Below are 13,102 nucleotides of genomic sequence, written 5' to 3'. Positions count from 1 at the left end.
ACCGCGCTCAGCCAGTGAGCGGGAACCGGTCTCCACATGGGATCCGAACCCTCGGCAGGAGTGCCGCCGCGCTCCCAGGTGACGCACTCTCCAGTGCGCCACCGGGCCAGCCCAGAATTTACTTCTTTTCCTTTAACAACACCACAGTTTGAAGAATCTGTTCTTTAAGTTGTCTTCAAGTTTAGTATAGCAATGTTCAGAGCGGGTTTTGCAGGCTTTGAGAAGGACATCTGATAGGGAGTGCGCACCATGGGAGGCACATCTTTGTTTTATTTTGAGATTTATAGACCAATAGGAAGATGAGAAGGTTCACATTAGAGCAATGTCTCTTGCTTTTCCCTGGCAAAAAATACTAAAATTAAGTGAGAACACTGTCTACAGTGACATCTAATAGCAAGAGGAAAGGTTCTAAAAAGTAAATAACTGATATATCCCAAATGGGGAACTTGCCTTAGCTCAATAGCTAATTTTATAGTTCTTATGTATCCAGAAGCAATGGCTAGTTTTGCATATTCTAATGAACGATATAAGACGATTCTTTTCCAAAATCCTTTTCTTGTAAAACAAAAACAAAAACAAAACCTCAAAATTTCTGTTTTTCCAAAGACTCTTGTAAAGGGCACACATTTCCTGCCTAGTCTTTACCAGATCTGCTCCCTCATCCACATTCTCATTCCAAAAACACTCCCTGAGCATGAGGACCTGGCATGTAAAGTCTATAGCACTAGTAACAGGGCTCTGCAGTTACACAGAGACCAAAATAGCTGCAATACATAAATTAAGGAGATGGAGATGTCCACAAAACTAGTGTCAATCTGCCTCCTCTCTAATTTATCTTACCTTGCATTTGTCACTTTAATCCCTATGCTAATAGCTGTCAAGGTATATTTCTATCATTTTTTTTCTTATTTCCACTATAAAGTAAAACAACAGATTTTAAAACTGGTGAATATAATAAAATCCTACTAACAATGAAGTTGTTTATTAGATTATACTTAATGGCACATAAATACCATTTTGTCACCCTATTTTCCTATGACACTGTGACGTGACCCTCATCTCAGGGTCCCACTGATATGCCCAAGATGTTTTCATTGAGCTCTTTGGGCAGCTGAAAGTATCCACTAATAGACCCACACGATCCAACCAGTCTCAGAGTGTTGCTCTCTTAAGGTAAGTTTTAAAAATTTTTTTGATCTTCTACAAAACCATGAAGTAAAAATACCTGTTCTGTTTTTTGTTTCTTTTCCCTAAGCCAGTTTATACAGTGGTCACAAATACAATATTATTTTAGGATTCCACCCACATTTTTTTTATTTATAATTTTTGTTTCTTTGGAGAGTCTCACCCATGGGGGCCACACACTGGATTGACACAGTCTGTCAGTTGTTTAGAATAACACATGCGATATGAGGCTGTTGGCCTGAAAATATAAGACTCATCACATGATGCCTAGATATTCCACAGTTGCTATAAGACCTTGTTAGTTATGTTTATAAAGTGACAACAGCCTAAATGTACCCCAAGTACACTTTTTGTTATGACTGCATCTCACTTTCTCCTATATTAACACGTTTTCCACTTCTGCTCAAACCAGTTACATATCTTCAATACGAGGAAGAAAAATGAGTGTTTTAGGATAGAAGCTTGTCTTCTTATATGGAGTTACAGAAGTCTGAAATTCTTCTCTCCACACTTTGCTAATTATAAATCTCTGGCAGAGTGATAAACTCTCCTTTCCCGGGGCCTCCATCCAGTACAAAGATGTGTACACACTATTTTTGACCAAAAGCAAGGCTTTGCTCAGGAAAACATCCCCATCTTCAAGGATATTATACATTTCCCACAAAAGAGGGCTTTGCCAAGTTAAATTCTAATTAATAAATCAGTAGAAACAGATGAACTATCGTCCCTCTCTGAGATTTTATAGAACTGCAGAAAGTATTTTCTTTTCTGAAAATATTCCAGTAAGCAGTTTGGGTCAAGAAAGAATAGTAAGCAGCCAGAAAGTATAAAAATTTCTCAGAACTAAATTAGGCTGATGTGGTTATTCTGGAATATTAAATAACACATCCCTATTATAATGTTTCAGTAAGCAGTTTGGGTCAAGAAAGAATAGTAAGCAGCCAGAAAGTATAAAAATTTCTCAAAACTAAATTAGGCTGATGTGGTTATTCTGGAATATTAAATAACACATCCCTATTATAATGTTTATCATGTTTTTCTAATACATCAAACTGGATTTTTTATTTTTTTTTAATGAATGGTTTAGATTTGGGGAAGCTGGCCAAAATGATCATGATAGAGCTTTAACACACTTACTTTTTCCACCATTCTTATATTTTATTTAAAATTAGAGTTACAACTATAATAATATTGCGAAAGAGAGAGTTGAACTGATAGGAATGTAAAACCTAACAGATAAACTATACAGCAAATGGAAGTTGAAATAACATGTATAGAAGAGGAAAAATCAATAAACGTGAATAGAAAAATGTAGACACATTAGGTCTACATGACCTAGTTTAGGTAAGGTCGAAAATACTATCCCTTGGTTAGAGTGTGGTGTTGATAACACCAAGGTCCAGGATTTGATCCCTGTTACTAGCCAACCACCACCCACAAAAAGCTATACTAAGAACTGAAAAATAAATGAGTAGATATCTTAGAGACAAGGTTTTAAGTAGCCAAGAACATCATCTGAAGTTTGCAGATGTTTTCAAAACTAAGGAAGGAAAGGGCCTAAGTAGCAAGAGCAAAGATAAGCTAAATTTGAATTCTTGTACCATTAAAAAATAAAATAAAATAAATAAGATGCAGATATTGGGTTTCTGAAATTAGGGCAGAAATGTAAAGATTTTAACAAACAGTAATTTACATTTTTTACACAGAATGAAAAATTAATGTTCAACTCCACCCTTCTTCTGTTCACCTCCAGTGTCACAGAATTACTTCTTTTCTTTGCCACTGTCTGGGTTGAATTATGTCCTCCAAAAAAGCATGTGGAAGACCTACCCCCCAGCACCTCAGAAGAGGACCTTATTTGGAAATAAGGTCCATTGAGATGTAATTAGTTAAGATAGGCTCACACTGGAGTAGGTTGGGCCCTTAATCCAATATGACTGGTGTCCTCATAGGAAGGAGGGAATTTGGACTCAGACACAGAGGCGACACATGGAGAATGCCATGTGACAATGGAGGCAGAGATGGAAGGGATACATCTACGAGCCAGCGATGGCCAAGGACTAGTGGCCTCCACCTGAAACTAGGAAGAGGCAAAGAGGATTCCGACCAGAGTCTCAGAGGGATCATGGCCCTGCTGACACCTTGGTTTTCAGCTTCTGTGACAGAATGAATTTCTTTTGCTTAAAGCCACCCGGTTTGTGGTACTTTGTTATGGCAGCCATAGGAAACTAGTACAGCTAGTATGTTTTGTTACAAATTCAGTTGAAAAATCCAACTAAAGGACAGGGGTTAGGAGAGTGATGTTGGTGCCACCAAAACCTTACCTGCAACGTAGTCACCAAATCCAATGGTTGTTAGAGTAATAACCACAAAATAAATGGCATCCAGGGCACTCCAGCCTTCTATGTGCTTAAATATGATTGCAGGCAGAGCAACAAAGAGCACACAGCCAAACAGTGTAAATATGATTGTTGAGATGATGCGGATCTTGGTCTGACTGACATTCCACTTCTAAAGACCAGAGAGAAAAAAATATATATANTGAACCTAATCTATACACTGTCTTTGGCAAATTAGAAAGTGAGCATGTTATTTTAGTCCCTCTTAAACTTAGTTTTCAATTGTCTTAAGAAAGTTGGGTATAACATAAATGCTTCAAACCAATCAAGGCTCATAATGATGCTACTTACCTTTATATAGCTTTACAACAGGTAAAATGCTTTCAAAAGTAAATTACATTTGCTCTGAGAATAATATTTCAGGTTTAAATCATTTGTTTACCCGAACTTTAGAAATATTTCTGTTCTATAAGTATACAACCAGACATAATCTAGAAATATATGAAAATACATAAAACTGAAACGATTAAATATTTAAAATTGATAATTGGTAAACATTAATTATGAAATTAATTCATGTTTCATAATTATGAAGGCTTTTTCCCATCACTCCCATCACTTTTTCCTATCTTTAATTCAATTGATTAAAGTATAATACTAAAAGATTTTATAGTCCACAGTTTGATTTCCACATGTACCAGGTGAACTGTTTTTTTGTTCTATGACCTTAAACTTTACAACCAATAAAGCTACATAACTGTAAAGATAAGTCTTCTACACCCCTAAGCCACAGCTGTGACCAGACTACCCTTTTTTTTTTTACCTCCTTCTCCAAAAAGAAATCTCCATAGCATAATGCATTAAATGAAGTTTGTATATATATAGCAGTTTATCTCTAGTTCTCTAATTGAGGTTAGTTACCATATATTTTAAATCTCTGAATAGATCTATCCTATCTACCTACTGTAAAAACCACAGGGCACATCCTATACCATATGAAAATCACTGAATATTAGAGCTTAAGAGTTTTTTAGAGATAAAGATCTGTTAAGAGAACACAGGAGTATCTCTAGCCCACCATCCTCATCTCATATGTAAAAGTTAAGTGGGTTCACGCTCGTAAAGTTTTTAGAATAGTGCTAGGCACCAAATACTGAATCACCACCACTGGAATGTCATCACCATGACAGCGTGGACTTAGTCTTATGCAACATGAAAAACATAACCCTGCATCCAGTAAGCACTTGAAAATTTGGTGAATGAATAAATGAACAATTCAGCATTACCAAATTCATGCCACTAATCTGTCTTCTTGGTCAGTATAAATACAGGATATTTTAATATCAACATAGGAAAAGTATAATACCAAAAGTCGGGTAAAATTTTTATTTTGAAATAACCATGTCTCATTTCAATCTAACAGTAAAAATGCTTGAGAGCTAACTTTGATCTTAAATCTGTAACATGACTGATGCTAAAAATGGAGCTGTAACTTAAATTGTGAAAATAATATTCAGTAGTATTTTTCATCAACTAAGTTGAATGTAAATATTTCATTGAACTTTTTGTGAAAAGATAAAGTATTACTGAAAAATAAATAAATTTATTTGTAATAGTGGTGCTAGTGGTAACACATCATTTATAATCCCACTCTCTAACACAACCATTTTTTCCCATAATTTTCTTCAAGAAGACAAGGTTATAATAAGAGGACTATTATTTTTCACTTAAAATTATAATGAAAACATTTTCATTTATTTTTTTTTTTGTATTTAATATAATACACCATGAACATCTTCATGCATACTATCTTTGGTTTACTAAATTACATTCCTGAGATACATTTCTATCAAAGGCTTTACTGAATTAATTTATATGATCACTTTTATTGTGTTTGTTATTTATTATAACATCCTTCCCAAAGGGACTATATCAGTTTTCAGTGCCACCAGCAATAAATAAGGGTACCAAAGAAATTTTTTAAATAACAAAATATTGTCAGTCATTTACTACCTATGTTAAGATTTAACTTACATCACTGCCAACCCTCAGAGTAATAGCCACAGTATCATTATTCACATTATACAAATAAGAAAATGGAGGTTTGAGAGGAAAATAACTAAAGAGAATATAGCTCTTAAATGGTACATCTGGAATTTTGAGCCTAGGACTGCTGAATTTCTACTTTTTTTCTTTACATATCTTTTAGGTTTTCTCGTGCATTAATTTATTCATTCAGATAAGTTTAAAAATAATTAAATTACAGTAATCTGCATGCCAATACAGATGCATATAAATTGTTACGGAAACCCCAACAACTAAATGTCCAACTGTATCTGAGGTGATAGAAAAGGTATAATATTTTAAAAATTAAACAATAAATATATGCAGTTAAAAGTCTACCGTACTCACAATAAATGTATCTTCTACTTTGGCAATGCCTTTTCCAAATATAGTCCCTAGTTGATCTCCAACTCCAGCCAACAGAAAACCAAAGAGGGGAATTCCCAGTAAGGCATAAATGATACAGAATATCTTTCCGCCTTCTGTGCGTGGTGAGATGTTGCCAAACCCTTAAAAAAAAAAAGTTGTTTATAAATGAGTAATAGTTCAAAAATTTGACCTCATGAATGATTCAGAATTTCTCAGATATTACAAGATACCAACCACTGATTTCCACTAGTTAAGAATGCCTTTATAACATAAACTTTTTAATATACTTTAACATAAAATACACTTATACACAAACATTTCAGTAATATACAAAGTATACCTAATGCTCCAATTAAACTTTGATAAGATGATGAAAACTGGGGTGGTAACACATGCGATAAAGCCAATATTTTTATGAAATTTACTTCTATTTCTGATACTCCTGTTTACTATAAAGCTTTCATGGTCATTTAGAATACACTGAAAAGAGTGTATTGCCTTAATTTAAGAGTATTTGAATATGCTTAAATTATTTGAAGATTGAAGTTTAGTACTGTAGCAACTTTTAAATCTTTTTATTCAAATATACACCGAGCACTAACTAAAACTTTAAATTATTGAACTTTTAAAAATTTCCAAAGATTTTGCAGGCTTTCCAGTTTTCTGCAAGGATATCTACTTGTTATGACTCGAGCAGTTTAACTTCATTTATTTTTGTAATAACAGCAGCGCTGTCTACACACTTGTCCGGGTAGAGAATGCATGCCTTCTAGAAGTACATAGAGTGCCTGTTTTGATCTGAAATCCTCTCACTGTGTTTTATATTAAATTAATTTGGAACTTTATCTTTAATTTTCTTTTACTCAAAAATGTGGACAGCTATTTTGGGATTTTTTTTTTTTCTGTTACTTTCTAGATCTATGACTATTTTAGTTAGAAATCATGGTCTGCATGATTTTTACTTTTGGGATTCTATTGAGATTTTCTTTGTGAGTTTATCATGGCAAATTTATGTATTTGTTTCACTGAAAAGAACATAGATATTTTATTTGTTAAATACATAAAGGGCAAATATATGTGGGGCAAAGAGTGGGATAATATGGGTCATTTTATCCCATACATTTTTCTCCCCAGAGTATTTCTACCTCTCTCTCCCTCCTACTCAAACAATTAGTTTGGTGTTCATTGCTGGTCAACTCATCTTCTGAGGGTTTTGTTGTTGTTGTTGTTTTAATGTACTTAATTTTCAAGAACTTTGACTTTTTTCCACGACCTGTTCTTATGCCATGAAAATGATAATTATATTCATTCCTTTGTTTTTCAATGTTGTATAATGTATTCACTCAATTCCTTGAGAAAAGCCCTACACTTTCCTTATTTGGGTGAATTCTTAAAACTTCCTGGCCGTATTGTCATACTTGCAATCACAATACAATACCAGGTTGGTTAGTGTTTGCAGCTGAAATGTATTTTCCAGCCTCAGTGAGAATCGCGGGTGACATGGTGGTGCCTGGAGAATTGTGGTTCAAGGAGCCCTGGCTGCAGTACCTGTCAGTCAGACAGAGAAGACTGGCATCTGATAGGACTTTCATACAGGTGTGCACTTCACATGACTTCCAAGAGCAGTTCTTCATGGCAGCCACCAGTTCACACATACCTTCATGCTTCTCGGGCCTGCTGCCCACTCCAGGAATATCTGTCACATCAGTCTGTCTGAAAAGCTTGTGTTCACAGCTTTACCCTGGAGGCAAAGACTGGAGACAGCTACTGCAGACAGTGGTTCCACAGAACTTTAACTAATTTACAGGCTCACTGCCCAGAGACCCATTTCTGCTTCTAATTTGGGTGACTTGATGAGGTTCCCTTAAAAATTTTTCCTTTTGAAATCCTTTGTTTTGCTTCTATGGGGGATGCGGGATCCTCAAATCAAAAAAGATTTGATTGCCACTCTGAATCTATATGCTTCATGTCATCCCCCAAATTCATTCCTGTTGTGTGTCCCTCAAAGTCCACTCCCTGCCTTAAAGCACACTATGGAATGTTTTTAAAAATTACTTTAATGTTTCTGTCACCTCCTTGCTACTTTCTGGTGATGTGAGGTAAATGCATGTTCATATCAGACAGGGAACTAAATCTAGGAATTTACCAATACCTTTTAAGATGCTAAATATTGGTTATATAATTAAAAAGCCCATAGATTTATAGTAAGATATGCAAGCACCATGGTTTTTAAAAACATTTAACTTTAAAGTCTAAAATTAACTGATGTTGGATGAAAACCTAGTAAGAGTTTAGCAATATATTATAGCCATTCGTGGATCTATCACTCATTAGTTATGTGACTTTGAGCAAAGGTCACCATGAGCACGTTCATCTGTTAAAAAGGTATATTGTTATTATGTACTCCATCAAGTTGCAAGAACTAAGTAAAGTATTACAGAATGGTACTAAGGAAAATCTATTATACTATTTGTCCCCAATGTATGTTAGACACCATAATAATTATAATTATCATTAGTAATAGTATCAGTAGAAGTAAAGATTGGAGCATCAATGTACTTAGCCCAATTCATTATGCAAACTATTTAATAGCCAACTTCATGGGGTCACAATCACACAATGTCCTCCGCTATGCTCTGAAATGTTCTGCCCAATCGTGGGTGCCATTCTTTATAAGGGACATTGGTGAAATAGTATGCAGAGAGGAAGGCAACTTTTGATGGAACAGTTGGAAGGATTGGGGGTATTTATGCTGAAGAAAAAAATACTAAAATTAGAATAAGGCAGAATAGTCGATTTCAACTACTTGAATGATTAAAACATATAAAACCTACTCTGATGCTTCCAGGCAAACAACAAAACAAATGGTGCAAGCTGCAGAAAGTGAANAACCTACTCTGATGCTTCCAGGCAAACAACAAAACAAATGGTGCAAGCTGCAGAAAGTGAACTCGTGCTAAGTAAGGTAACTGCATCCAAGAGTAAATGGCTGTAAGAGAAAGGCAGAGGCCATAATCACTTGCAGCGTGTAACATTTCAGAACAATGATCTTCTAGGTATCCTTATAACAAAGTTGCTATGATTCAATAGGTAAATGTACATGCTATATAATAAGGACAGGGTTCTCTAACATCTGCCTTCTAGTGGTTTATAATTACTCATTCATGCATTCAAAAATTTTTATGGAGCATCTACTGTTTACCAGGCACTATGCTAGAAAGTAGAGATGAAACTGTGAAATAGCAGACCTCTCAGAGCTTATAATCCAGTGAGGAACAAAGGTGGAGACTGATACACACACATGTGTGGTAAAGTGTGTGCTACAGAAAGTACAGGATGCTCTTGGAGCACACTGATTTAGGAGAGTAAGACAAGTGCACACAGAAAGTGACCCCAAAGCTGTAATCTGAAACTGAGTATAAGTTACCCAGGTAGAAGAAAGAAGTAGGGTTCATAACAAGGTTGAGGAACCACACATGGAAAGTCCTGGAGGAAGAAAGAAGAATCTAGCTTTTTTGAGAAACTGAAAGAATTTCAGCTGGATGAATGAGAATGGTAGCAAATAAAAAAGGAAAGGTAAACTGAGGCTACATTATGAGGAATCATATCTGTGCTAGAGTTTAGGCTCTACCATGTTTGCTGAATGGGCTACTGCAAGACTTTTAAGGGGCATAGCAGGAGCCAATTTGATATGTTGAAAGTTTATTCTGGTTATGAAGAGGAGGATATTCATTCTGGTTTACAAAGGGGCAAGAAGAAAGACGCGTCAAGCCCAGGTTCTGGCATAGGTGACGGGTGAAGTTGGCAACATTTCTCTGAGATAGACATGCTGAAAAATGACCAGGTTTGGGGAGATCAAGGGTATGATCAAGTCAGGTAAGGAAGATGAAGATTTGGAACAGGTTGATTTTGAAATGCCAGTGGAATGACCAAAGGAGAAATCCACCGCATATGGCATGCATAAATCTGAAACCCAGGAGAGCCCTGAGCTGGAGGTACAGATTATGGGGTAGATGAAATACCCAGGAAGAATGGGCAGACTCAGAAGAGAAGACAGCCTAGGACAAAACCCCTAGGAACACCAACATTTAAAGGGTAAAGCAAGGATGGCTGTTGAAGAGACTGATTATGACAGGGTGAAGGAAAATGTGTTTTCAGGAAAGTTACAGAAAGAGCGAGTCACAAAAGAAAAGAATGAGAAACATTACCAAATATTTTTAAAGGTCAAATAAGATAACCATTAAAGAATGTCTAATGATTTAGCAATTAATTGGTCATCAATGACATTAGGACATCAGAAATGGTCATTTCAGTGGAGCACTGGGAGAAACCACATGACAGATCTGTGCTTGGGAACCTGTTTTCTCCTTCCTTCCCTCCCTCCCTCCCTCCCTCCCTCCCTCCCTTCCTTCCTTCCTTTCTTCCTTCCAACCTTTTATTTCTGAAATAATTTAAAACAAGAATTTGTATACCTAACTCTTATATATGCTTCCTGTATATGTTAACATCTTCCCACTGTGGGAAATTATCACTCTTTGGTCTCTTTTAATCTCCTGGAATAGTTCGTAAACCATCCTTTATCTTGCAATACTTTTGTTTTTGAAGAATAGAGGCCAGTTATTTTGTAAAATGTTCCTCAATTTGAATCTGTTTGATACTTCCTCACAAATAAATTCCAGTTAAGTATTCTTGACAGGAATACCATATCCCTCTCAGTGCACACATCTTGAGGCACATGAAGTTAGTTTGTCTTATTAAGGGTGATATTGATTCTGACTACTTGATTAAGGTATGTCCAGGTTTCTCCACTGAAAAGTTACTATTTTTTTTTCTGCAATTATGAAGTTGTTTATGGGGAAACACTTGAAAGGTATGTAAATATTTGGTTCCTCAAACTTTTACCCACTATTGTATTAGAAAAAAATTAAAATGCAAATAATGTTAAAAAAGAAAACATGAACACAGATAAAACAAGAGGAGAGTAAATGAGATAATTTTTTTAAAAACCCAAAGTGCATTATATATATAACAAAGATACTTTTAAAAAATATATATTAAAGTGCTTTTCTATTTTATGTTAAAGCAAAAAAGTCCAGATCCACACTCCTTCTGTCCCCAGTAGATCCCGATGTTGTGAAGCAGGAACCAGAGAAAAGTCAGGTAACGTTCTTGTCCACCTGGTGTCCCCTCAGTGCGACGTGGTCAGAAACCTCCATGAGTTGTAAAGAGCCCAGAAGTTCTTATATGCTCTGCTCAGAAGAGGAGGAGGGTTGGGAGCTCTGGGGTACAGGGAGAAGCCTAGAGTCAGGACGAAGAGCCTACCTTGGCTGGCACCCCAAGACCAAGGAAGATCTGGCAGGACCATGGGTTCTAATGTGAGGATTATGCAAATCGAATTCATTTGTCTCCCATCTGCCCTCATCTATTAACACCTATATCAGAACAATATGTGCAAAAGATCCACCCCGGGGCCAGCGTGATTAAGGTAATTTGAAGAAGAAAAAGGTCATCCCCAAAGTTAAAAAGTTGGAGAATGTTTAAACTGACCTATTTGGGGCAGTGCACATTTTCTGTACATGATCCAAGAATGGAACTCAACAAGCTCAAACTTTCTCTGTATTCTAACATCAATGAGCTTAGAATCAAGGACATGAAAGCCTTGACAAGTTGCAGGGTGCACTGTATTGACGTAGTTTCTCTAATTATTCTTGAGAGTTCTGTCTTTCTTGCCTTCTCGGCCTGAATAATTATATAGCCTGGGGTAAGGCATCTGAGTTATTCTATTCGATCCAATTCTCTCTCTCTCTCTCTCTCTCTCTCTCTCTCTCTCTCTTTTGCATGAGAGGACAAATGACTTTAGAATCATATTCATAAGAAGTAACCTACCTCCAGGAAGGATCAGGGAAAAAAAATAAAAGATATTTTTACTTTTTTAAAAAAAAATTTGACCGTGGCATCACTATAAATAGCTTTACTGTTTAATAATAAAAGCCTAGCTGTCAAGAGGACTTAATTTGATCTACCCCACGCAAGTTAAAAGGGCATAAGATATAAAAGCTGCAAGTTTTCATCTATAAGTGACTCAGATTTAGCTTGTTCCATGATGGAACATCTTCAGAAAAACCGCCAGAGCATTTCCTCGGGAAGACTGTTCACATCACCAATAAAATGGCCCCAAATCCAAAGAGAATCCTAGATGAAAGGAAAGCCAATTTACCTTTCACAGGCCACAAAATGGAGGCAAGCCCTGGTGGCACATCTGCATTTCAATTTTATACTCTCCACGATAAAGTTAAGAGCAAGGAGACTAAGGGAGTAGCAACAAGGGATCCTGATATACTTCTCTGAATATTCTCTACTGCACCTTCCAGATATTTCTCCAGCCGCCACTATGCTGAGCCCTAGGGCCGAATCTGGGCCTCAGAGGAGGCATTCCTTGTGGAGTGACCCAGTGCACAAAAAATGTGGCCTAGCAGTTTTCTGACATAACGACACACCTAGAGCTACCACTTTCCCCCATGGCAGAATCAAGTAGCTTTTTAGGGGAGGCTTCCTTGTGTTTTCTTCCCTCTCTTTCCTATGAAAAAGATAGACTTCCCTCTACAGGTTTAGCACGAGTTCTAACCAACGAATTTAGACACTGGTTAAATGATGCCATTCAGAGATTTATGAGCTTCAGATGAAAGGTGTCCATTGACTATACGCAGAATAGCAGACTAAGCTTGTACAATATTGATATTTGTGATTGTCTGAATTCCTAATCCTCTCCCTGGTCGGTCGCAGCATCTTCACTACTTCAAGGTAAAATAGCACTGTTATGCAAGAATAAAAAGGAGAAGCAGTACCTTCCAGATATTTCTCCAGCCGCCACTATGCTGAGCCCTAGGGCTGAATCTGGGCCTCAGAGGAGGCATTCCTTGTGGAGTGACCCAGTGCACAAAAAATGTGACCTAGCAGTTTTCTGACATAACGACACACCTAGAGCTAACACTTTCCCCCATGGCAGAATCAAGTAGCTTTTTAGGGGAGGCTTCCTTGTGTTTTCTTCCCTCTCTTTCCTATGAAAAAGATAGACTTCCCTCTGCAGGTTTAGCACGAGTTCTAACCAACGAATTTAGACACTGGTTAAATGATGCCATTCAGAG

The 13,102-nt window shown here is 36.6% G+C and overlaps 1 protein-coding gene across 1 annotated transcript in view; it reads right to left on the bottom strand.

Annotated features, from left to right (window-relative positions):
• KCNK2 (potassium channel, subfamily K, member 2) overlaps nucleotides 1-13,102 on the bottom strand; it is a 150,854-nt gene that overhangs the window by 56,122 nt on the left and 81,630 nt on the right. Inside the window, exons 4-5 of the mRNA XM_008585598.1 lie at nucleotides 5,937-6,097; nucleotides 3,510-3,696 (exon numbers count right to left, since the gene is read on the bottom strand). Of these exons, the coding sequence (XP_008583820.1) occupies nucleotides 3,510-3,696; nucleotides 5,937-6,097 (348 nt within the window). The remainder of the gene's footprint in view (nucleotides 1-3,509; nucleotides 3,697-5,936; nucleotides 6,098-13,102) is intronic.

Source organism: Galeopterus variegatus, unplaced genomic scaffold (assembly GCF_000696425.1).
Source record: "Galeopterus variegatus unplaced genomic scaffold, G_variegatus-3.0.2 Scaffold3633, whole genome shotgun sequence".
Taxonomy (NCBI): domain Eukaryota; kingdom Metazoa; phylum Chordata; class Mammalia; order Dermoptera; family Cynocephalidae; genus Galeopterus; species Galeopterus variegatus.
This window is presented reverse-complemented; position numbering and strand designations above follow the sequence as displayed.